Here is a 26,971-nt window from a genome sequence, read left to right on the forward strand (position 1 = left end):
ATCATAGAGTTGGTACATTATAATAACTGATTTTGACAGATAAAAACCATTATTCAGAATTTAAAAAAAGTAAAAAAAAACAAAAAAAAACAGTTCGTAGCGAGCAAGTAAAAGAATTACGATCAAGCTTTAAGTGATTCTGCTGATTCATAATTTAACGCATAGAAAGTGTTTTGTTTGTCCCAAACTTAGTAATACAAAGTGCCGATATTTGATTTTCTCATTGTTCGTCGTGGATTAATGCAAGTATCCGCCTTGTGGCTACACGGCTTACGCCACTTGATAGGTCGAGCTCTAGACGCTGCTCGCGCTGCTAACAATGGCGTCGGCTTTCGAAGACGACATCCTAATGTTGCGTGGAAATTTCTGCCTAGAGCTTGGCGCGGTCAACTCACGGAACGCATAAACACGCCGAGTACTCTAGGCTCTTGATAGGTGTCTCCAGTTACGATGCATTCTTGATTTGTCGTCGGCGGGCTAAGGTTGTTTCCACGGGCCAGGGCGCAGCACGCATGAAATGGCTACCGTGAACTGCAATGTCCAGCGCAGTTCGGTTTCAGTCAGACGCCTGGGAGATGGTCGTCTCGAGGAAATTAGTCGAAACGGACACAAGATCTTTCAGTTCAAGGTAGGCCGAAGTCTCGCGGTGCGCCGTTGCACCGATCTCTTGTCCGGCGTCGCGCTGTACCCTGCCCGTCCCCACTGCTCCTTTCAGTTGGAGAGTGTCTTCGGTCATTTTACCGCAATCGGAGTCAGCTGGCCTCCTCCGAAAATATTTTGGAAACGACTAATGGGGGCTCGACATAGCGTGTTGCTTTAATGTAGACCGATCAGCCATTAGCACCGACGCGACGTGGAGAAAAATGCGTGTCGTTGCCCGTACTTACTATGATTATTGTTTCTGAAGTAGTGGATCACTTGTAACATTTGTGGTTTGTTAGGCATGCAATCATTCATCTAGTGCTGTGCTAAATATGCGCGTCGCTACATTTCAGTCGAGTAGTTGCGCGACTTTTAGTGTTTATTTTTCTCTGAAATTGGCATCGGTGTGAAAGTATCTAGCCTGATGCAGCGACTGGACACGTTCATGCCTATCAACTCTTCTAATACCGCGGCAAATTGCTGGCTGATTTGCATTGCTTTGCCACTCAGCTTCAATTCGGAATAAGGTCGACTTGCAATGGTTCGTCGCTAGAGAGCTGCAATGAAGTTCCCAAGTATTCACCGTTTATCAAAGTTTTCTCACGGTATGGGGCAAAAAGGGAAATGCTGGTGACCGTGTATTCTTATAGGTCTGTCCTGGCTGTCATAGACGTTTTCAGTGTCACCTCTGAATGTGCGCACCCTTGCGACCGCCTCCACCTACTTACTTATACTTGCAAACTGTTTGTGCCAGTCAAAATGAAACGGGAAAACGAATTCAGCCTGTGCAGTCATTGCACTGTGCCACTGTTTGAATATTGAATGTTGGTGTGATGGTTGTCTCTTCGATTCGTCAGTGTGAAAAAATACAAACTTGCGAACAGTGGCATAGCCAGGATTTTTTTTCGGGGGGGGGGGGGGGGGGGGGGGGGGGGGGGTGTAGGGTAGAAGCTGGAATGACCATGACTTGCCACACAAACCCCACCCCCTGGCTGTGCTTGTACTTACAGAGGTGTGTCAGGTTAGCCTGCATAATGGTGCCAAGCATTTTGTGAGCCACTCTTATGTGCTGATGTCAACTCCAATTTCGTTACACTTGTTGCTTGTTATAGGTGCTAACACAATGGTGAACTCACTTCCAGTTACCTCTGAAGTTAGTTTCCTCCACTCTAACTTTGCTGTGCTGCTAAGCAGCACTGACAATACATTTCTGCAGTATTCCTTTGCATACCACCAACCATCTGGTCCTTAGAGGATTGCATTGCATGATAGTGCAACAATAGTATTTGTTGTCATGTCAGTAATGTATTGACTCAAATTTATCTTGAAATTTTTTTGTGCTAAATGATGGTATTAGCCTCACAAACATAGTGGTGTAACATTTTGTAAATGTTTAACTTCCATAAAAACAATTTTGGTATCTTAAGGAAAATTTAAACTTTTTGGAGGAATTGTTGCATTAAAAGAGTCGTGAAACGCTTTTCCAACTTTTTCCTGTTTAGCTTTCCTCCTCGACTCATAAATCGCACATTCTACCAAACAGTTCAAGCAGATGGAAAGGGGGGAGTTCCCTCTTGCTCAAACCCTCGTTTGTGTACCTGGACACAGCCATTGTCCCCCTAGATTAACCTGTCGCTCAAAATTCAGACAAGTTTCTTTCCCCACTCCGTTCACACCGAAGCTGACAGTGCTGTGGAAGCTACGGGCTCGTTTGGCCAGCCACACTTTTGCCAGGTGATCACGCTCTCTTGCGCATACCCACGTGCAGAGAATGAGGTCGGGTGATGAAAGAGAGGCGGCTGAATGGTCCGGCAAGCGCGTAGCTTCCACCACAATGTCAGCTTAGGGGTGAAGGGAATAAGTGAGGTCCGGTGTCGTGTGACTTACATTTGGGCCCGGTGACGCGCTGCTTTGACCGCGGATGTATTACAGTGAAAAGGCAGGGAGCTTACGAAGGGAAGGTGGTACGAATAGTCCAGTGTGTTTTCAAATTTTCGTACCAAAAGTCAGGCTTTTGACTTTCTACTTTTTTTCTTTTGGCCCACTTAACATGTGCTATTAGTAAAGTCCCAATATAAATTGATTTATTCCAGCCCAAAATTCGTTTCATGGGCCCTTTAATGGTTTTATGCAAACTGTTTGGAGCCAGATTTATCTGTTATGAGTAGGGCTGGGCACTTCATTGATTAACCTACCAACTAATCAATTAGTGCTTTAATTGCAATTAATTTTTGTTAATGCTTAATCAGTTAAATATTGACAACAAAATTAATATAAAAATTTAATGCTTTCACCTCGCAGACGTATACATGTATGAAGGCAAACTTTAGGTGAAATTTTGATCTAAAGTAAACTGCTGGGGTGAGATTTGTAACTCCAAACAAGTGAACAAAGTTGTACGTGTCCCAGCCGCTTCAACGCTGCGCGATTGTCCGTTTAGCACAGCAGAGAATATTGTGAACAATAAAGAGGCCGCTATTGCTGCAGAATATCAACAAGCCTCTTTGCCTCAGCAGCTGAAGTAATAACTTGCAAGTGTGGGTGTTTTTTTACTGTTCTCAACTACACTTCAAGGTTAATTTAAAATTTGAAATCGTACATTGCGCTGTTTATCGCGTATTCAGCAAAGGCAAACAATGTAATTTTGACTTCTTTTTACTATTATGCATGGGAGTGAACGAAATCGATTAATTAACTGATTAAAGGATGGCAATTAATTGGGTTATAACTTTTTGTCGATGCCCAGCCCCAGTTATGAGCTATTTTGAAGTGTATAATTTAATTCAGCACAATGCAGGTAAACATGCCTCACAACAGCCAGCTTACTTTTAATGCAGATTGCACTTCAAATAGAGCAACTCCGGCCTTACACTTTTCTTTTAGTTCAGCAGATTTGTAAAATAAGGTATGTGTCTTAGGAGGCTCATTGCAATGCATGGACAAAGATATTTTCGTATCCAACTTTTAAAGCCACCAAGGATACTGGTGCACTCCTTGGAGATCCTTATTTAGCCTGCCTCTGCCATAGAGTTACACAGGTCAATAAAAGTGGCAATTTAGCTGCACTTATTTGGGAAATGTGTGACAGCTTTAGTTCTGCTTAGAGAAGTCTGAAGTGAAGAAAGGGAAACTAAAGCGATTCTCTATTTGAGAAAAAAAAGAAAAGAAAACTTTCAGTCGTCTTCATTTGGCCTCCAGGATCAGGGACATCAAAATTATATTTCTGATTGATGTGCCAAGTAGCCAGAACAGTACTCTCAAAATAGAGTTGAAGCTTTTCCTTTTCAGTGCGTTCGATAGGAGAAGGAGAAAATCGCAACGTAATATACAGAGATGTCAACATTTCCGCGCCTTCTGCAGGCCTTACCTGAGTAGGCAAAAACACTGCACACGTTGCCTCACAAGTGGCACGTTCAAGGCAGTTGAAACCTCTGGATATGACATCGCACCCGGCGGTTGGTTTCTTGGTTTTTCTCTCATCTGTTGATACATTTGCTCAAATGCTTGTGATATTCAAATTCACAGGACAAAAATATGCTTAAATTCACCTCTAACTCTTTTTGTTTCCAAGAACCTCTTTAGCTTTTTTTTAAAGCTGAATGTGCTTTGGCAGTAACCAAAACTGACGACTTAAGTTTGGATTTCCTGCTTGTCTTTCCCCGTCCTTGTTGCAGCAAACTGTATGTCATGCGTGCAACGGGTTCTACGGTCCTTCGTTCGGCCATCCACTCTGCTGCACGTGCCATGCGTTCCTCTATCCAGACATCCTTTGTGAGCAGGAGGGGGACCAGAGCTGGGTGAGTTGAACCTCTCCTCAGGTCCCATCTCTGTCTCTGGTGAGAGAGAGAACTTTCTCGGCTGCTCACTGGATGTGCTGTCACAACTTTGTTCAGTACGTGCGTTATCAACCAAGGAGAAATGTTAGATCTGTTCACGAGCCCACAGTGCGGTAGTACTTGCGCCAGGACTTTTCACCCGGATGCAAGTGGCGAGAAAGGTCTCGCGGCCGCTCATGGGCATGTCCTGGGCCTTTATTTATCCACCGGCGAGTTTCGGCATCTGTATGGCAAGAAAACAACTCGAGATTTGCGAAGGAAGCATGGGTTGTTGATAGCTTCCTTCGTAAAACAGTGGACATTTACAATTTAAGCTTGCTTTCAGTCGCATTGCCCCTGGAACTCGGTTTATAGAAGACTGTCCACTCTTTTTTTCGGTTCTGGTACTAACTGATGCTAGGTGTTTCCCTGTTCTATGTCCTGCGAATGACACCTTGGGGCAGGCAAACCCCCATTCTTCGCTCGCATTGACAGACAAGTTGTTTGCTACCAATATCTTGACTCTATCGGTCCAAGATTTTGAACTCACTCTTGCTGCGATCGAAATCGGACTCCTGGCAGGCATTATATTTGGTTCTCGGCTTGCTCTCTGAATAGGGTCACGCTAGATTGGTCTTCAAGATCAACAGGCCAACCTGTGGTATTAAAAAAAAAATTGAATTGCTTGCTTTTGAGGGTGTTTATGCTATATTAAACTGGTACCTGGAATAGAGCTCTATATATTGGGAAAAAGGAAGATCAGACTGCATTGTTTTAGTGGATCCAGTCTCTTTGCAAGCTCAATGTAACACTGCCATGATCCTACAGACAAACAAGTGCAAGGGGTTGAAGGGGCTTCTGGCCATTCATTGTGGTGCAGAAGAGCGACTCTGAAGACTCAGGGAATGACGAGCCAAACGACTTCTACGAGATGGTGCAGAAGAATGTCGAGAAGCCGCGGACGCTGCTTCCGGGACCCAAGGCAGACCGGCTGGCGGAGTGCATCTCGGCCCTGAGCAATGCCAGGGACCAGGAGCCCACGCCTGACGGGGTTCTGGCACGTCTTCCCCTTGAAGGTTGGTTGGACAGCCCTGCAAAACGATCCTACCTCGATGGACATTAGGAGGTCATATCTCGTGAGCTGAAGCATGCACATTTATTATAAAGGGTTACCTGTGGCCACCATCTTGTCATAAAATCTAGTTAGATAATTAAGGTGCATGCTGATTTTGTTCTCAAGAGGAGCTCGAAAGAAATTCACATTAAGGTTGTTGAGTGACTTTTTCAGTGTGATCACCTCCACACATTCCCTGCAGCTTTTGTTTAAAATTAGTCGGGTGCTTTCCGAGTTTACACCCAAGAAAACGGCAATGTTTGCGCTTAGTTTATTCACTGCACGAAGCAGTTCTTACAACATTTGGTTGTCAGAGAAAAAAACTATGCTTTTAGCATTTAAAACTTGTTTAAATAGAAGGTAAAAAAAAAAAAAAGAAGCTTAAATGCACATACAGTTTTCTGAATTCATCAGATAAAAAGGGAAGTTAGTAACACTCCATGGGGAGCCACACATTCTTTTACTGAGATTCTTGAGTTGTAAATGAGTATAGGAACTGGGGGGCTAAGAAACTGGAGTGTTGCAATCTTTATTTTATATTTCTTTTATGAGAGGGGACTGACTAGTTTTGCAGAGTGGAGGATTTGGTCTGGGATGATTGCTTTACGATGTGAGATGTGCTGAGTGGCAGAGGGCCAGAGTTGTAACGTTCAAACGATAATACCCAGCTGGTCTCTGTTGTATTGATGTCACTTCATGTGTTTTGTGTACACAGTCCTGTCTCTCATCTTCTGCCGGTTGGACGACCTGTCACTGTGGCACAGCAGTCAAGTGTGCCGACGCTGGAATCAAATTCTGGAATCTGAGCTGAACGAAGAAGACTGGGCTTTGTTTATCAAGCGCCGCTGGCCCCTTTTCAAGGCACATCACAGGGTGCAGTGCTGGAAGACCCTCTACAGTCGCATGCAAGTCCTCACTCACCCCTTATAATCAGTGTAAACTAGCACTATCATTGTCAGTACGGATGTTGTGAGCCTGTCGAGGTTCGAGTTTAAGCAGGTTCGACGTTTCTTGACTTCTAACGTAAAGTTAGAGCATTAGTATGTGCATGCTCGAAGTTGAAAATGGGCTAGCAGGACTTCTGGCTCGGTTACAGTTCAGCGGCGCTGGCTGGTTTCATTTAGATTAACTGTATATGTTCCGCTTGCGGAGCAGCTGCACTGGGGAAAGCGATTGTCGCTTCTGCAGGAGTGCCCAGAGATGCCGATGGTGTGGCTGTAAGGGCGGCATGCTGCAACGTGCGGAGCAGAGAAAACATAGTGTGGCGACACATCGCGTGTGCGCCGTCGTCCCGTCTTTTGTTTTCTGTTTCTCTCTGTGCCCTAGGTAGAACGTAGTGGCCGACAAAAACGTCGTCCTTTTGTGAACCGTAGCTGCGCATCGTTATCTGCTCCAAGGGGCCCTGATGTGCCGGTTGTGTATCACTCCACAAACGCCACACACGCGAGCAACTAGATCGTCCTTTGTGTTGTCTGCTTCCCAGTTTTAAGAGACAAGTTTGAAAACATTGCTCGCCTTATAAAACAATGCGATGATACTGTACTCAGTGGCTACACATAATGTTCAATGGTCAAGAAAGCTTTCAGTTGGTTCAATTTTAGTGCAGGACGTATATTTCGCAAACGCAAAGCGAGAAGCGTGCTCTGCCTGAAACTCGGCGCCTGCAAGGTCGCTTCCCCTCGTGAAGTTTGGATCCAGCTCGACGCACGTGACTGCCTGTCTGCCAATACAGGGTTGGCGGCAAAAAGAAAAGGAATACGGTACTCTGGCTCTGCAAGCAGAGCCTATTCGCATCTCCAGCTCGTTGCTCACCCTCCCACAGCAGAAACGGGAAGCGCTCTAGTGAGGGTTTCCTGATTTTCCTGCTCAATGGGCATGGCGGAACTGCTCGTGATCATGGCTCGCTCAATGTCATTTCCTAATGCAAACAACACTCTTCACTGTCCCAATGTAGTGCTGCAGCCGGTATGGGATTGTACCTTATTGGAGAGTTTTAGTATTGTGTATAAAAGCAAATGCATGCGCTGTGCATTTGCGTTATGGTGGCGTGCTCCACGTTGGTGCGTGCGTGTCTTTGCCATGCTTCGATTTGAGATTGCAATTTTGGGCTCCGCGCATGCGCAGCGTGGAACACGCAAAGCTAACGCAAACACACAGCGCTTGCGTTCGCTCGTATATGCAATACTAAAACTCGCTACTGTTTCACCGGCTTCCGATGCCAACAAAACGTGCTGCAGTGAGCAGACATGCAAGCAGGTAGGCGTTCCTTCGGTCTGGAAAGGCTGAGATTGGCAAAACGACGGCGCGTAAATACGAAAGTAAATATATGTAAAAAAAAAGGGTAATTAAAAACAAAATTCGTTTTTGTTTTTCGGTGGGGGGGGTATTTGGTCTGGAAGGATATTGGCGGCGACTTTGGAAGTTTTGCCGATTGTCATAAGTCGCTACTTTGACAGCATCCTCAATTAATCTAATTTTACATGAATTTTCTCATTAGCTAGGACGTTTTCGTTGATTTTAGACTTTAATTATTTTATAACTTGGTAATTGAAAATGCTGCAATTGGCACCAGTGATGATAGCACACCTTAGATTGTCATACTTGTTCGTGCGTTTGAAATTAGATCATAAGCAACTTATTATTTTAGAACGTGAAGAATTGCATTTTAAAATATCTTAATTTTAATATTTATATTATTATTAATACAAATTGCGGCAATGTATGCCTCCAATTAAGGCCACAATCACAAAACTATGCCATTTAACCATAAAAGTATTTCCAGAAAGGTATCATTTTGTTTTCTTTTTAGCACATGAAAACCTCTGACATCGTTATCAAGACAGACAGACAGGCAAACACTTGATGCAATATAAACTCCTATGCGTCATGCGTTGCTTTAAAAAAACACGCACACTTCAGCTGCCTGACTCTGATTCCGTCTTTGAATTTTTCTAGTGAGAACAGCGTTTCTTAACTCGTACGTTTTGTGAACATATTTTAAAAATTGGATTTATTCTGTTATTCTTGTGCTGGGTAAAATGCTAAAGCAATTAATCATCTAAATACCCAAAACCACATTAAAAGGCCCGCAGTTCATTATTTCACATGACAATTATCTGAGCGAGAAAAGGCAGCGAGAACACACAAATATCAGCACTGATGTTTTCGACAAATAATAATATTCTATGTTACCTCTAAGGTGTATGAAAGACCCTTTCTCTAAAGGTACAAAAGTTTCTGCGAACAACTTCTTTAACTAAATAATTAAGGTGTGAGACACATCTTGAGTTATGAAAGAATCTGAAATTAAGACCTATACCAAGAAATTAAATCCAAATTAGAGGTGAGTTTTGGTTTCGCTCCAGAATTAAAACGCGCTTCCTGGCGTAAATATTATGCTAAATACCGTTGTTGTTTTCAGGATAAAGAGGTGGCCTGCGTTCATAACACCCTAGCTTCCTTGTATAAGCAGAAATAATTTGTGTCGCTCAGTGAAGCCAGCAAAGTAGACAGGCTCAGCAGTGGCATGCATCTCCGACCCTCACTAAACCCGCCATTTTGGAAAACGAGTGGCGCCACCTATAGTGAATTGGAGTCGCGAATAGACTCTTTTACTGTTTACAAAATGAACTGCTGCTTGCGTCCCAAGCGACTTCTGGTCACTCCATCTTTGCTAGCCTGTCGAGTTTGCTTGTGTGACCAGTGCTAGAAAGCATATATGCTACACGGACAACAATGTTGGAGATTTTGCGTGGGCCTTCGATTTTACGTTATAACGTCTTGGAGGAGACAAGTTGGTTTCCGAGAATATTATCGCTCTTCTTGGTTCTTTTGGTGTTCACCTGGAGAATTGGGGGTTGAATGTTTCATCGACGTTCCAGGCAGCTGTGTTAAAGTTGGCTTTGTTCATTATTTTTATGAACTGAAAGTTCACCGGGATTTCAAAGACAAGCACCGCCTGGTGGCGTTTGCCATGAGAAGGCTTTATGCAGTCACTCTAGTGTCATCTAGAGCAGACAAAATTGGAACAGCATTGTGTGTGCATTAAGAGCAAAATAAATCAATATAATTTTATGTGTGTAATGTTATATTGTTGAGCACGAGTAATTATTTTGTAAATGCTCTAAATTATGTAACTTGTTAAAACTAAAATTAGATAATTTTTGTATAAATATCAGGCAACGCTGTTCAAGAAGTAGAACTTCCTTGAATACTGTCAAGCTTCAAGTTTGGTTGAACCAGTCAGCCTCAACGTTCAGCAGAAGTTTACAACATTCCTAGTCGTCATAATGGAGGACACTGGCGTCCTTGTTTGTTTTTGGCATTCCTACACATAAGCAGTCTTAAGTGTCCTCCTGTAATTTTTTCTTATAGGATTGCAAACTGATTTTGTGCCTGCTTCTCTTGTTTGGCGGGCTCTCTGCCAGGAGGGAAAACAGAAGGTGTCTACAAATTTGTCAGTTTCCCCTACAGTTGACTCTTCGAATAACTTCTCTGCATACTTTCACTTTCGTGCATGTGTATCTTGACCTTTTTAGATGCACCACTCTGCCTCATTTCATTAGCTGAGAACCTTTGAAAGAACAGTGATTGCTCTAAAGTATGAATGATATAAAGTGTAGTGGCAAATGCCATTGTTGTTGTTGTAAACAATTGTTTTATTTACTGCTTTATAAAAGCCAGTCGGGTGACTTTGCTAAAGTCTAGTCAAGACAGGAATGAGTCTGGAAAATATGGGAACGAAATCAGGGTTCCACTCCTCAGCCGCATGCCATCAGGTTTGGGACAGTGGCATCGGGGGCGGGATAATCTCCCCTCTTCGGACATTTCAGACGTTTGTGGTGAACAATGTAGGGGGAGGTAAATCTCCCTCCTGAGCACTTCCGACAGCTCTGGTTTGGGAGCACGGAGAGAGACGCTGGCGACACCCAAAACGGTGCGCACGTGTCGGCGCACTTGTGCAGGGTGGACAGTGCCCCGTGCAAGCGGTGCCTCCACGAAATGTGGGAGCAGCGGCCCAGGGGCGTCTCGGCTGCACCCGAGGAGGCAGGCGGGGACGGATCATGGCGGGCAGTGCGCCTCCAACACGAGTTGAAGCTTCTGCGGACAGACCCGCCAGATGGCATCGGGGCTGTTCCCCTGGACCCCCTGTGCTGCCACTGGCAGGCGGCCATCACGGGGCCCCAGGACAGCCCCTACGAGGGTGGCCAGTTCCTGCTGTTTGTCCAGATACCCAGCAAGTGAGTCGGGTGGCGACGTTCCCTTCTCTTTCGTAAGGGGAGGCTTGCTTGTGTGTTTGGAGAATATATGAGCGCAGAAGATAGCAAAATGGCACTTATCCCACCCACTAACACTGCCTAAAATTTTTTTTTTGTTAGGTGATTTATTATGGTGTTGGGAGACTACCCAATCTATATTTTGCTGCAGGGCCACTTATGTTTTAATAAAGCCAAAAAACTCAACTGCTCGAAATTGAAATACGAGCACGGAAGCTCATGGCCGGAAATCGCGTAGCTACGCCCGACTGTTTTTTTTAATGCGAAAGCATTAACTGGTCCCATGGAACGAACCAAGGTTATCAGCTCTTGAAGCCGTGCCAAACGGCACATAAACTCCCCTGTCCCAATGGAACCAAGCCTGTCGTCCGTAGCAGCACTCTGATCGATAGGCTTTCATTGGGTGGCGCACGTCATGGTTTTAAGGAACCAGGCTCCCATTGGCTCTCGCGCGGCTTAGTTCCAAGGACCGCCACCAGAGAAGCCCTCACCATGGCGGCGTGGTGGCGCAGCTGCCGGTTAGAGGGACCTCTGGCCACAAAGCCAGCAGAGACTGCACAGGCAAACTCTGGAGAGGCTGCACGGCCGAGCTCAGCGCGATGTGGCCACTTCACGAGAGCGCGCGCTCGGCCGTCGGACGCAACCTTGGCAGTAGCGAAAAGTGGCTGTCCACGCCAGTGCGCCACGGACGAACTGAGGGAGCGGAAAAACGACATTCGTGCTTTCGCATTCACAACTCGTAAAAAGTGCTTAGGTGTCTTTGTAATTTTTCTTTTTCCGCTTCTCCGGCGCGTGGCACGGACGACGACAATGGCAAAGTTGCGTGTACCATTTGTCGTGCAATTGTTTCACACTTACGCCCCTTCCGCTCAATGTTCTGCGCTTGAAGATAGATTGGCCGGTACCTCGAATGGCAGTTCCGAAGTAGCCGCCCCTTGTTTGTCGCAACATTGGTCCGTCGGCGCAGTCGCTAGAAGTGTGGTGCTAAAATGTGGCTCTCAAAGTCTTTGTCTAAGTGTCTCACGATGAAGCCTTCGGGATGCGGATTGTTCGGAGAAGGTGAATCGGCAATCTGAGAGCCGAGAGCATGATTGGGGGCACACATGCACCCTGTGCTATGGTGTCCGGATTCAGGATGACTATGTTGCGGAAGACGGAGTCCTTTTCTTTGCATGTTTTATGCAAGTGGATAAATGAATTTTCTTTTTCCCTCCAAGTTGCTTAGCGGTAGTAGAAAAAGAGGCCCACCTGCCTAATGGTGTGGTCTTGGGTGCTCTCCTTGAGTTACTAAGTGGACGACTTTCACGAAATAGTGACCAAACTAATGGGCAATTTGTTTTTAATGTGAAATGTCATACTTTTTCTGCAGGTACCCCATGAAACCCCCCATAGTGAAGTTTATCACCAAGATCTTCCACCCCAACGTTAGTCGCCACGGGGACATTGGAATCGACTCGATACAGCACAACTGGAGCCTGGCGCTCACAATCTCCAAGGTGGGCTCCGGTGTTCCATACAGGGTTTACGTGCCATGCAAGAAGACATGCTCCATTTATGTAATAATGAACGAAGCACAAATTTAGTCGGTTTGGGAGAACTTCAAAAGAAATCTCTTGGAGGCATCAAAGTGGCAACCAACATTTTGCTTTGAAGCTTAGCGTCTTGAGGGCACCATATGATCATTGGTCACAAGAATAAAATGGATCATTGGTTCTCAAACTGGGTTTCTAAGCAATCTAGGGAGTTTCCCTAGGGTATCCTCATTGCAGAGCCGTATATTGGGAGAGTTTGGCCAGTTTCTGATCTCGCCGCCGTAACGCTCCCTCCCGAGTGAGCCAATCGTCCTGCGACGCAGAGTGAGTGGCTTGAGCGCATGCGCGTGAACTCCCGGCTGCTCCCAGCTGAGCTGGGAGGGCCGCCATTTTCATTCATTCGTCTAAATTTCGCTTCTTTCCTTTTATTTTACTGACTCTGGCAAGAAAATGATATAGCAGTGTTAGTGAAAAGACGGTGAGAGTGCAGGCGAGCTGGTGGTAGCTAATCATGTCGTATTACACCTGAGACTGCGGTGGAAGAAATAGGAAGAACTTTCAGTAGAAGGAACTAGGGATGTCGCGAACTTTTTTCGAATCGAAGTTTCGATGATCGAATCAAGCGGTTCGAAAGATTTCGATTTTTCGAATTTTCTACATCGTAAAATTCGACGGAAGTCGAATTTTCGAACTTGTTGAGCTAAGAAGTTCGACGCTTTTCGAACCGTCGAACTTATTACTCTAAGAAATTCGATCTTTTTCGAACTTTCGAACTTATTGCGCTGCAAAGTTCGATGCTTGTCGAACTTCCGAACTTGACTGACCAAAAAATCGATGAATTTCGAACTTCCGAACTTATTTATCAAGAAAATTCGAAACGTTTCGAACTTTCGAATCCTGAAAAGTCAGAATTTCGACGAACTTCGAAGTTTTAGGGTAAAAGTTCGACGTTCGTCGAACTTCGAAAGACAGGCGGAAGGTTTCATTTGAATTCAAGTAGTAAGGTACATTCGTAATTTTATTTTTCTCGAACTTTTACACGCGGTGCTGCGTTCCTTACGAAAGACAATACCGTTTGTTTCAATGTTCTGGCATGCTTAGTTTTAAAGAAATAAATTCCCGAAGGGGCGAGGAAGGACGACCGGTTTTTGACGATTATCGTTTGTGCCAGATTTGAAGCGCGCTGTAGCCGAAGCTATTTATGGTAGAGGTGTTATACTTCTTTAAGAATGATCTATGTATAGCCTAGGTAATTGCCGTCTTAAGATGTGATTTTTGTTATTCAACATGAGTTTCGAAGAAATGTCCAAACATGTATCTACATGCAATTATGCCCTAAACATGATATTTATTTTCGTCTAAGTTGTTTGAGGTATCGCATTTAAATTAACACCACAGACAGTACATATCATTGCCATCTGCAGAATACAAAATAATGTATTTATTGTTTTTTTTTTCACGTTAAGGAATAAATTAACTCATGGGAGAAGATTTCTAATAGTGTTCAAGTTCAGCACGTCATTAAAAGAAAACATTTTTTTTTTCGCTTCACGTTCCTGGGACGTGTTTCTTTTAGCCTGTACGCATTTTGGTAAAAGAAACTTCTTTCGAAGTTCTGAACCTCTCTCTAAATATGCAAGAATACAATACTTCCGGGAAATTCTTGATAGTTTTTTTTTTTCTCCAGCTTTTTATTCTCGCATTTATTATTATTTTTTTTTTTTTTCACTATTGGCACAGGTATTTAGGTTGAAAAGACATAGCTTTGAACTTCCGAACCACTAAGCATGTGACGAGTAGTGCCTTCTGACAACGAGTTTCTAACAATGACCATCTACGCAATCTTTTATGCAGTGAAGAGCGACAGTAGCTATACATATGCATAAATAATTTCAGATTAAAATGAGCTCGACCACGCCCTTTTTCCCCGTATTGTTTTCTTTAACAGTCCGAAATATCTGCAAGGGGGGGGGGGGGGGGAGGAAACTAAAGCCCCCCGCTACACTCTTTCCCCCCGTTTTTCCTATTCCGACGCCACTTGTATGGTAGAACGCTCCTCAACCTCGAGTTGTGTCGGCTTTTTGCGAGGCGATTCCCCTGTCCAGAAAATAAATCTCCAGGACAATTACAAACTTAATTTACTATATGCCAGCGTCACTCGGGCGGCATTCGATCGGATTACTACTAGCGTGCAAGGGGTGACGAGGTAGTTTGCCAGGTCGCTTCAAGGTTTTTCTGAGCCTCAACCTCCTGCTCGCCCCTGGCCGTTTCGAACTGGATGACTCTCGTAAAACAGGGTGTTCGTGTGACCACTACTGCGTGATGTAGGTTAAAGACCCCTCCCCCCCCTTCGGGCTGGTGGTCACAATTACTGATCTATGGTCACACGTCACTCTGCACTGGCAAATATTGCAGCACATCCGGGACACTCGTCGTCTCATTTAATTGCCTGACCAACTTCGCAGAATCTAGATATCACACCCTAACTTTTCTAAACTTGAGTTTGTGAAAACCAGTGAGACGTGAAAACGTTATTTGAAACAAACTGTGGACAAACTTGAAAACCGGACTTCGAACTTTGAAAACTTGGACTAGAAAAAAATTCAAAATTTTCAAAGTTTTTTTTTTTTTTTTTTCAAATTTAGCGTTAAAAGAGAATCAAAACCTTCGAACTTTTCGAACTTTATGCAGAAAGAAATTTGAAATAATCGAATTGTTCGAACTTCATGTCCATAAAAATTCGAAGCGTTCGAAGTTTTCGAATTTTATTTCCAAAGAATTTCGAAATCTTCGAATTTATCGAACCTGAAGTAAAAAAATATTCGAAATATTCGAATCCGAAATTTTAGAAACCGTGAAAGCTTCAAACTTTTCGAATTCGAAACTCCACTGTGATCGAAAGTTGCGAATTTTTCGAAATCGAACCTCGGTCGGCACGAAAATATCGAAATTTTTCGAAATCGAACCTCAGTTCGCTTCGCAAATATCGAAACCTTTCGAAATCGAACCTGGGGTGGTTCGCAACATCCCTAGAAGGAACAGACACAGAGAACGTCTCAAACTCAGCGAACTGGTTTATTTCTCAAACAGCCTTTAAGTACCCACGGAACTTTTTCCCAACCACACTCTACAGATAAACTCCTTTGTTGCAGACATTTCGAACCGGATGGAACACGCGCAAAAGATACAAAACAACCCACACATGAGACGAGGACTTAACAATGGGACACTGCGGATCATCGCAGTGACCTTGAGAGAGATATGTGTGCGCTTTGACGCGACTGTTAGGATAATTCGGGACATATCTCTCTCAAGGTCACTGCAATGATCCGCAGTGTCCCATTGTTAAGTCCTCGTCTCATGTGTGGGTTGTTTTGTATCTTTTGCGCATGTTCCATCCGGTTCGAAGTGTCTGCAACAAAGGAGTTTATCTGTAGAGTGTGGTTGGGAAAAAGTTCCGTGGGTACCTAAAGACTGTTTGAGAAATAAACCAGTTAGCTGAGTTTGAGACGTTCTCTGTGTCTGTTCCTTCTACTGAAAGTTCTTCCGATTTCTTCCACCGCAGTCTCAGGTGTAATACGACATGAATAGCAGTGTTATTCCTCGGTGGGTTAAAAATGAGCTAATGAATGAAGTTTTCTCGACATTTGGCCACAAACTTTTATTCAGGCGAAAAAGAATTCGACCTGTTGCAGACGACGCATAGCCTCAACAGTGTTCAGCGCCGAGAGTGTGTTGCGTCAAAATGGCGGTCTTTCCCTCTTTGCTCCCTCCTTTTTCTCTCACTCCATTGGCGCTCTCCCCCCTTTCCTTCACTTTTCTCCTCTCCAGTGCCTTCGTCGCCACATCTACTGGCCAGACTCTCCCAATATACGGCTCTGCCTAAGGGGTTCCCCAGGCTTCAAATTCCTTTAGCCATCCCTGCCACTAGGTACAAAGGGGACATAGATATTATGCTATTGTGTGTGCCGTTGGCCAGTAATGCACCCAGAAATGTTGCTTACCAATCCTTTCACATTTTTTTTGAGACTTGTTACACTGGTTGGTGGTTTGGTTCTTTTCCAAAGGAATAGTTCAAAAAGTAAGTCAATGCACATTTTTTCTTTTACTTATTGAATGGGAGCAAATACAGTGCTTGCTAGCTGTCCAGATTGAGAAGCATTGAATAGATATATTGAGAGAGTAAAGTTGTCGCCTTTCTTCCATTTGGTTTCATTTTGGAACGTCCACTTCTCCGACATTTTGGTGGTCTCAGACCCCAAAACCGTAGTTGCTTTACAGAGCTTCTCCATTCAATAGAGAGCTCTCATTGTCTGACTTCCGAGAAGCATTAGAAGTCTGAATCGGAAGAGCCAGCGCTTCAATTTGCACTACAGCCGTTTCATCGAACGCCGTTTTATCGAATGCCGTCTTATCGAACGCCAGTGTGGCATTCCCGCTTCCTGAAGCTGGTCGGAGGTGCCCATCCCAGGTTCTGGAAGTTTTTTACTTGCATCGCCGCAGAACATCAACTGACGGAAGGCAAGCTGGAAGCGATGTTGAGTTCCCAAGAGCCTCCTCGCCAGAAGAAGGCCATAGGATGAGAAGGTCCGCCTTTTTTATGAGAACCGACGGAGCATGGCTGGGGGGGACTTTTTGAGAGCAATTGCTCATCATTTGAAACGGTGAATGGCTGTCGAACGAACACATGAACCCCCGAAAGTTTTCAAATAAAATCTGAAGAGACATACTTACTTTTGACTTCATTAAGTCTTAGAACTAAAAAAACAAAAAAAAAAAAAAGAATGTTTCATTGTAGTTTCATAAATAGCACTTCAGCTTTAGCTAATGCAAGCTTCGGGCAGTAAAAAAGTATTTATAGAAAGACATGAGAGGCTAGGAGGCTCACAGTAAGGGCCTTAGCTCACAGGGCTAAAGTTGTTGTGCCTGCGCAAAACCTAAGTCGCCTTCTGGCCTCGATGAGTTGGAGTGCGCTCTTACCGGCAGTGCGACTTTTTATTTACTTGTTACAACACCCTCAAGGCCCACCGGGTAATACAGAGGGGGTGAACAGATAAGCACAATATGCGAAACAAACATAAAGATCGATACAAATATCCTCATGGGTCACTTGCATCAAAATAAATTGTAACAGCTACAAGTTTGGACATTAAAAAACCTGACGATGAAATGGGTGAATGACACGAAAATGCACTCTATCCGTGCATAAAAGAGCATCTTTCACACTTCTTATATAAAAGACATTCGATGAAACGGCCGTCAGCGATTCGATAAAACGGCGTTCGATGAAACGTCCATTTTTTCGATGAAACGGCGTTCGACGAAACGGCATTCGATGAAATGTCCGGGAACCAAGAAAAACTGGCTCCCTCTTCGTAGTCATTGCACCTTCACAATGCGGACAAAAGCATTGAATTCGTTTCAAGACATTTAATGATTTGGGCGTTCGCCAGTGTGTGTGTGGGGGGGGGGGGGGGGGGGGGGGGGATAAGCGGAGGGGGTTCTAGATTTTGTTAAGCTTGAGCAAGTGTTGTCGCTCAAAGTTTGCGTCGCTCATTTTATTATTCACATGTGGATGAGCTTGCATGTTATACAAAGGAGCAGCAGCTCCAGGATGTGAAACGGATCATATGTAGTATTCATTAGCGGAAGAGATCGCCCCCACCACTTCTCAACTCAAAACATTCTTTGCCACAATGACCACGTAGGGGAAATGGGGAAATATTTCAACTGCCTTTGTTATATTTTGCATCCACTTTAGGCATTCTTCGGTTCTGGTTCTCCTACAGGCTGCGAGTAGGTACCCTAAGCAGGATCTTTTTATTTTTTTATTTCTGTGTGTGGGTGCGTGAGGGGGCTAGTTTGAACGAAGGACTCACAAAGCTACATTCTGCTCCCTCAAACTTCGCCCTGAATGGCCTTTGTCACGCACTGTGGCTTCCCACTCCCAGTCACAGCTCGGAAAAAAGAAAAACGGACATTCCACAGAAACTGTACATAGAAAGAGATTGACCTCGTTTCCTACAGCTCCGCAAAAATCTTTATTTTTTCCGTTCGAAAAAAAAAAAAATTATTTTTGCCATTTCATAAAGAAAAGGCGTGTGCCGGGGGGGGGGGGGGGGGGGGGGGTCGGGTCGGGTCGGGTCGCGTGGAAAAATTGTAACGGTTACAAGTAATTTTATTACTTTAAAAAGTAATCAGATTACTCTTGTGATTACTGCCTAATAAAAGGAATCAACTGATTACAAAATTACTCCAAAAAGTAATCGATTACAAGTAATTTGATTACTTGGAATGCGTACTGTACAAGTCTGGTCCTATCCTATCTGTCTCTATGGGAGGAAGCTCCCGGTAATTCAAGTTATGCTTTATTCACACAAATTTTCGGTCCCTCTCGAGTATGAATTAACGAGATTTGACTGTACAGGGAACTTCACTGTAGTAGTCAAGCGCGAAATATCGATGCCGCGAAACCGAATTGGTGCTTTTGCATATTGACGTACCTGCGTGGACGTCTGAGGTGTTTATATAGCGCCAAATGTAGTATGAGCGACATCAGAAACGAGGTTTTGTACATTGACAATAGACTCGGAAAAGGGGGAATGGTGGCTGAGTCTGCTAGGTAATATTGCCTTTTTGGTTTGCAAACCGAAAACGCAATTTTACCATTCGACTCGGCGCGCTCTAAATTAGTCAAAAGGGGTATCGCTAACTTATGCCTCCGCTCGGCTTTACGAAAGTCCTGTCCCCATGCCGTACGCGAAAGCTTTGACCTTCAGCTACATCGCCTTGAACTCTCGGGTTTCCCTCCTTTTCTGGTGGCCGAATCCCTGCTTACGAAGATGAAAAGTCCTGACACGGAAACTAGGAAAAGGCCAAAGAAGTTTGAAGTGCTACCCTACGTTCACAGGATCTCTCACAATCTGAAACGTGTTAGAGCAAAATTCAACGTTGACGTTGTCTTCACAGCCCCCTGCAAACTATCGAAACTCTGCGCAATGTGAGGCGGGACCGAACCTAGGAACGGCCCCTGTGACACGAGGCATGCCAAGCAGCTTGTGCCTTGTGTTAAGGAAGTCGTCTACGAGATCCCTCTCAGCTGTGGTAGAGTCTATACTTGGGACAGACTGGTCGCTGTTTGAACGATAGGCTGCGTGAGCACGCGGCTTCGCTCGGCAGTGGTCACGATTCCCATCTACCTATACACTACAGGGATTGTGGGTGTTCGTTCTCCTGCGCTGGACAACACAAAGGTGGTGGGACGCATGAGGGGCAAGTTGGAGCGAGAAATCATGGAAGCGGCGCGTATACTACTTGCCTGTGGACCAGATCACTGCATTAGTGTCGCGTCAGTGCATCTGACCAACAGGGAATTACAATTTCTCAAATGTGACCACCCTTAGTATACTGTACACGCGAGCTGTAAAGGTCTAATTTGTGTCCTGAACGCGGTGTGTACGTGGTGTGAACTTGGAGTGGTACGCAGCGCATGATCTTATTGTTTTCTCATGCCGCTGTCAGAATTTTAATATTTTTTAATATTTACTCTGGTCACGCGTTTTGCTACGTCCTTCTAGTGCCGCTGTTTCTTTCTTTATTAGCATTTATCTTTTTTGAAAGAGAAGGAAGAGCTTGTGCTTGCGCGGGCCACTGTGCGCGCGTGGAAGTTCTAGTAAACCTTTGGTTGTTAGTCAGCGTATGTCCTGTGTCCTTCTTCTACTTTGTGTCCTGTCCCTTTTGCACTGTTTCTTATTATATCGTTCCGGAGTTTGTAGACAAACAATCTCCTGGACTTTCTTGTCCTTACGTTCGGTGTGAGATGTTGTCTTTGTTCGCCGAAATAATTTTACTTTTCCGGGGCCCATGCGTCCAAAATAGTTCCTGACCGTAATGACCATTAAGTTGGTCAGGGTATCTGACCGCAAAGGGTTAAAACATTTCTTGACTGCACACCGAAAGTTAGCCCACTCCTTATTTTCATCTGATTTGCTCTTGATATTAGATGGGATATTGGGATACATATTAAGGTACATCCAAATTAAGAAAACGAGTGCACACATTGCCCGAACGGAGCATCTAAAAAAAAACTCATCTTGGAGTGGAGTCAGCGGTGTGTTGCTTGCGCATACTCAGTCAATGGTATGAGCACCATTGATTCAATTTGCGGTGCCGCATCCGCTGCGTCGCGAATTCTCGGTTTTGGGTCCAAACAATTTGTTAGTGTGCAACCTTGTGCCTAGATAGGGCTGTGTGACTAGGTACGTTGCTGTGTACAGGCTTTCTATGCAGAAACATAGTCATGTAGCACCATCTAGACGCAAGGTTGCGCTCTAACAAATATTTTGGACCCAAAACCGAGAGTGTGTGGCGCGGCGGTGGCGTCAGCTGTTGCTGCTGCTGCAGTATTTCTGTTCTCCATGCGCGTCACTTGACGTAAAATCGATTACTTTTCACCCAGAATATTCATAATACCGGTCAATTTTTGCCTTGTGTGGCCGCACAATTACTTGATTAAGCAGGAATTCGTTGCAGTAGTCAGAGAAACTCATTGAATTCATAGGAGATTGGCCGGGACTTTATTTTACTTTGTTTTTGCACCAAAGGCATTGGTTATAAAGGCGTTTGTCTGTACCGCCAGAGCATCCAACACATGAGGTGACCATCTCGAGCCTATCGCATTCTTGGAGTGTCCAATATGGAGTGTCCAATATTGGAACTATAAAAAGCCCCAGCAAGGTGAAACACGGTGCAAATACAACTATACGGTAGTTCCCCAAGGACATAACAGATAGCAGCACCTCCCACTGTGCGTGTGGCTTTGCGTTTAGGCAGGAACTTTCAAACACGTATTTTAACCCTCCATAAGGGTTAAAAACGACACATTATTGAAGCAACTATAGAGGAGCATGACCCAGCCAGTCGGCTATCTGAGTTGGCATTTCGACCGGCATTTGGGTCTTTTCTATTTGTGGTCATCTAACTTTATTGGGCAGTACTTACTTTCTTACTCATGTGGAGGGTTTGGGCTGGTAGCTACAACACTGTCGGTGCATATATTTTGTTTGCAGTGTCAATGCTTGTCCTGTGCTACGACCTTCTGGGGCTTGACGGCCCTGGCGTGTCTGTTCCCAGGTGCTGATCAGTATCCAGTCACTATTAACTGACCCCTACTGTCACGTGTGCATGGAGCCCGAGGTGGGCCGGCTTTACCAAGAGGATCGGCCCGGCTTTGAGCGGACGGCACGGCTTTGGACGATACGCTATGCCATGAATGGCGGCTCACTTGATCCAGGAGAGCTGCTGGGACACTGGAGGGCCCTCGAAAGTGGCTAGGCTGCGTGACCGGTAAGGTGGGACTCCACCTGGTGTCGTTTTTCTGTGCTTTGCTGGTCGATTCCTGACTCGAGTCTCAGTACAGACAATGCCCCGGCTTGCTGACCTTTCTTGTTCTGCCCACTGTGAGGTTCACAAAATGGTCATGTAAAAGTCACCTTGACACCCTCGAAATTTTTTTTTTTTTTTTTTAGTTTTTGGCCAGGCGATTTAATATGGTGTCACAATATTTTGCTACAGAGTCAAATATATTTTTAATAGAGCCAAAAAACTCAACTGTTTGAAACCGAAACATGAGCACAGAGGCAATGGCCGAGGCATGTGGTCTGGGAAGGAGGGAGAATGGTAGAGGAGGCGAGTTGCCGGAAATCACGTAACTACACCCGACCACTTTTTTTTTTTCTTTTGTTTTTCCGGTTGTGCGAAGCAGACGACAGTTTTAACATTGTAATGTTCAAGCACACGAGGGGGAACTCCTCGTTCGCAGTAATGCAGCTAGTCGACTGGAGATCAGAAAGTTTGCTGCCAATTTCCCTGCAGCAAAGGCACTCCCCAGGCTTGAAGTCGGGTAGCACCACGCATTGGTCACATTCGCACCTAGTAAAGAAAATGTATGCATGCTTATTCAACGCCCAATGCGCACTTCGTGCTTGACATTTGCGTGTGTTTCAGGCTCTTACCAATTCATGTTCGTAAGACAAGCAATGTCTTCAGTCAAGAGAAGGGGCGATGACTCGGCGACGTCTTCATGCGAATCAGCTTGGTGGTCGGGCGTGTCGTACGGGATAAATTCTAATTGTTTTGATGGGTAAACGATTTCTCTTTCGAAGCTAGACAGATTCGCCGGTACCGCAAACGACAGTTCTGCTGCAGTGGAGGTCCCATGCCCATTGTCCACCGCCATCACTTAGTCCGCTTTGTCCAGCCGTCCAGCCCGCGACACCCGCCAGCGCCTGTTCCTGCGATACGACGCCATGTTGAGAATTACGCAGTACTGTTGAGACTGGTTATAACGAAGTCAACGGGAATCGGAAATCACTTCGCTACATCCGCTCTTTCGTTATAACCGACTTCGGTTAACGAAGTGCAAAAGGGAATGGGAAATCGTAATCGCTTCACTGTAGCTGCTATTTCGTTATAACCGACTTCGTTATAACTAGGGTTCCGCGCTTTCGGTTTTTATTTTTACAAAATTCGGCGTACTTTTTTCGGTGTTTATTTTAAAATTCTTTTTTTTTTTTTTTTTTTTTTTTTTTCGGTGTATATTTCCCAAAAAAGTTCACCGGTTTATTTTGGTGAATATGAAAGAAACAACATTGGACACCAGATCAGATGATCCTTGTAGCTGTGATATTTGTGATCACTCAAAAAATAACAGCACATATACATACGTGGTTTTAGCTACAACTTCTGTCAGGATACACCTGAAGATCGCGGAATTCGCGGGCGTAATCTTCAGTGCGCTTCTTTTTCCTTTCCATTCTGACGACGTGACCGTCTGATACCCCTGTCAGACGGGAAAGTAAGTGTCATTTTGATTGAATGTCATTCACCGCTCGGCGAATCAGCTCGTGATACTGGTTCTACACGTGGCGGGTGCACGCGCAGCGTGGCGTATTAAACACGCGGATTGGCCGAGCTGTAATGTCATTTTGCTTAAATGTCATTTAACGCGCCCGTCTAACAGGGGTATCATACCCCTGTCAGACGGGCGTACAGATGACCGTACAAAAACCAGCGGAAAGGCAAAAAAAAATATCCATTGTATATATGTTTTTAACCACAGGGAAGTTTGAGAGAGGTGTTAAGAAAGGTATTAACGGATTTCCTTGGTGTCCTTTGAAGCGCATAAAGCAAAAAACCTTGTACTAGCCCACATCCGAACTTTTCTTTTTTTTTCTTTTTTTTTTAGGACCGGGAACTTGACACACTAAGCCCGATCACAGAAAGGACACAGATGTCCCTCAAAGGCCAATCCAAGACCTCTCTGGTTGCACGTTGAACCTTGGAAGGGGGCAATCACGAAGATGTCACACAATGTCGAACCTTGCAAAGCCCTCTCTCTTTCTCTCTCCCCCTCTCTTCCCCCACCCGCCTCGACGCGGCCCTGAAACACTGACCTTTTTTGGTTAAAACCGAATTTTAGAAAATGGATTAGACATACTTTTATCGGTTTAAACCGAAAACGCCGAACCTGCAAACTGACCTTTTTCGGTTAAAACCGAAATTCGGAAAATGAATTCAGCATACTTTTATCGGTTTGAACCGAAAACTCCGAACCCTAGTTATAACCGGTCTCGGCAGTACATGTACTTCCGGTACTCCATGCAACTTTTTGTTTTCAATCAACGTATTTGAAGCATTTAGAAGCCACAAAAATGGGTTTCATATTTTTTTCCATTTCTAATATCGAGTGTATGCCTTCGATGACCCGCAGCTTTGATTATACTTCGTATGTGTGTCTGAACAGCACGTGACCATAGAGAAGAGAGTGAGCACAATTCAAACCGGTCAGTTCTCAATCAACAATTTTCGGGAGGAAAAAAAAAAAAAAGACTTTTGAGCCGCAAATTGTGTTTCGGGTCATGTCATGTACAAATAAAAACCTTAGCGAGCATAAATACCCTGTCAGTGTCCCTTTAAAGCAGCCCGGTTATTTGCGTGAAAGATGTGTCATTTTGCTGTAGGCTTGAACCACATAGGACCACTAGAAAGCACACATACCCACTCGAGAAATCGCTGAACTGCACTGAGATCATGTCTGTCTTGTTGTCATGGGACCAACACGATTTCTGTGCTGTATGCACTGACCCCGTCCTTTGTGGCTTATCTCCGGACTAGCCTGCAGCCATCATAGAAATAGGCTAACTTCCCTGCTCATTTCATGCTCGTTGCTTCGAGTGAGTCGGCCATGGAGCAGCTTTCCCAGCGCTTCCCATTTAGTACCTGCGAGACGTCGGACAAGGCTTAACGGATGAATGGGTTGTGTTCTGCCGTAAAGCACCGTTGGTACTTTTTTCAGTACTGCACTTTGTGCTGGGCTGCCACAATCGTAAGCAAAGCTTTTCTTGCATGATGCAGGTGTACCTGGAGCCGTACCATCATTGAGAAGACAGTGGTGAGAGGATTTGCGAGGAGTTTGCTTCGGCACCCAGCACCACTGGCGAGCCACCCAGTGGCTTTGGAGAAGACTGCTGCACCTGGATGGACCCGGCACCGCTCAGCTGCTCGAAGCAGGGGACGCTGCCTGATCGACCTAGTCACGACATCCAGCGCCATTCATGACTGTGCAGCTCACTCCTCCGGGTTTGTTTTTTTCTTTCAGAGAGCGGGGTTTGTTCATGCCGTGCCTGTTGGCGACGGCCTTTCAATAAGAGTTTTTTTTTTACCGACGGGCATTGTGGTTTGGAGTCGCTCTTACGTTTTTCCTCTGTGGATGTCTGTAGCAACAAGTGCTTGCACTTGGTTGGCAAGCTACACGTGAAGCTTTGAGGCTGGCAGAGTGCTTGGAGAAACGTACAGACTCTTTACAAAGAAGTCTGGCTGGAAATGAATCATTGTAATACGGTTAAACCACCTAGTTGAGTTGTACAGTGCCTGTACGTAGGACTAAGATGATAAATAAACTGCATCATGTTAATGGAATATTTTTTTTGTCGTAGTAAATGTAAGGCACCTTTGTTCAATAAGTTGCAAACAACTTCATTCGGCTGAAATCTCGTAATAACCGATATATCGAAAAGAAAAAAAAAAGACCATCTGATGGACAAATTGATTTGTCTTGCAATCTTCCTTGTTATGCAAGAAACATTCGTGCAGAAGAGCTTTTTAAATCCTGAGAGTATGATTATGTGCTCCGTTCTGCCCATTGAGGGTGAAGATTTTGAAATATCCATTTGTACAAATCTGTATGCAGCCCCTACTAAAGGACGCCTCCACAAGTGTCAACATTCCCGACTGTAGGCATGTCGTGGGGACTGTCATGTGCATGGCCCAACTGAATAATCTCGAGATAGCTTAGTCCAGGAACCCTTTTTGTTGCTTGCACCTATGGTTTGAGCACTGGAGGTGAAAGTTGCAAGCACAGCCTGAATTGGGGTGTCTGGAATCAGGGATGAAAATTTTATGGCTGGCTGTATTCGATGTGGTTTTGGCTAAGACAACACCACAGATAAAAAATAAAAAAAATGTGTTCCTGTTCTGTCAAACCCATCCCACAAAAAAAAAAAAAATCCCAGCGTTACTGTTGTAGCTGTCAAATTCCTTTTAGTCATGCTGTGTGGAGTGTCGAAGTTTGTCTGCATTTGTCACATGAATCAGTTTGCTGACAGAGAAACAGTTTTGTTTGTGCATGAAGGGAAGAGCTGAAACCAAAATATAATTTGTTTCAGCCAAGGCTGAATATTCATGTGCAAAGGGAAGGTACAGCATGGCACACTGCATTGCCACATTTAAGGTGTTTGAATAATGGTTGGTTACAGTTGAAAGCATTTCTTAGCAAGTAAGCATTTTTCTAGAGCTTTGAATGAGGGAAGAATAAATAGAGTTGAACGAAAATGGGTGCAGGCGAGCTGGTGGATGTTGATCATGTTTAAAATTACCCAAGACTGTGGTAAAGAATGGGAAACTTGGTAGAAGAAAAAGGACACGGGAAAACGAATGTCTCGGGTAATTTTCAACATGAAATAGAGTTGATTTGATTGAAGAAAATGTATATATATGTACATATATAGTATATATATTATGAGTGAATGCAATGGTGCAACGTTACTGTTGTGACAATATTTGAACCTTGCTACTTTGCATCTGCTGAATGCATTGTACACATCCTGAAAGTAGCATTTTGACAGTGCTGTACATAATGCATTAATGTTTCAGGGGCATGTCCTCTGGTGTATCATAGCTGCCTTTTGTAAATACAGTATGTTAACCTTATACCTTTGTTTTTGGCATTTTAATAAAGAAAAACTGCTCATTTTATTTTTGCCGATTGCATCAGGTGAACAAGTGTCTGAAAAATGTGTCCATTTTGGGCATGTCATTTTTTAAGTACAGAGTGACATCTTTCGACTTGCAAAGCCACAGTTGTTGAAATCTTGGGCAAGCGAAATAGAAAAGGTGGCTCGGATGCAAAGCGTCGGTTTACAGATCTGCAGTTGTTGGGTTTGAATCCCAGCCACAGCATGACATGGGTTTGTTGCAGAGAAAGCACCATTGGGGAAGCTGTGCTTAAAAACAAGCAAAAAAAAATATTTTTTT

The 26,971-nt window shown here is 44.5% G+C and overlaps 1 protein-coding gene across 2 annotated transcripts; it reads left to right on the forward strand.

Moving 5' to 3' along the window:
* The first annotated feature begins 91 nt into the window (after window positions 1-91).
* LOC8034341 lies at window positions 92-26,692 on the forward strand. Of its 2 annotated transcripts, XM_029966325.3 has the most exons (8): window positions 92-628; window positions 4,317-4,439; window positions 5,338-5,533; window positions 6,287-6,476; window positions 10,536-10,811; window positions 12,217-12,343; window positions 21,512-21,724; window positions 24,794-26,692. In XM_029966325.3, the coding sequence occupies exons 1-7, from the start codon at window positions 518-520 to the stop codon at window positions 21,710-21,712; spliced, it is 1,224 nt and encodes a 407-aa protein (XP_029822185.1). In that variant the 5' UTR covers window positions 92-517; the 3' UTR covers window positions 21,713-21,724; window positions 24,794-26,692. The 2 variants fall into 2 exon arrangements, with proteins under 2 accessions (XP_029822185.1, XP_029822186.1); XM_029966326.4 differs by lacking the exon at window positions 4,317-4,439 and having other exon boundaries at window positions 283-628.
* Window positions 26,693-26,971: the final 279 nt, after the last annotated feature.

The sequence above is a fragment of the Ixodes scapularis genome, unplaced genomic scaffold, assembly GCF_016920785.2.
Source record: "Ixodes scapularis isolate PalLabHiFi unplaced genomic scaffold, ASM1692078v2 PGA_scaffold9__187_contigs__length_104089568, whole genome shotgun sequence".
Taxonomy (NCBI): domain Eukaryota; kingdom Metazoa; phylum Arthropoda; class Arachnida; order Ixodida; family Ixodidae; genus Ixodes; species Ixodes scapularis.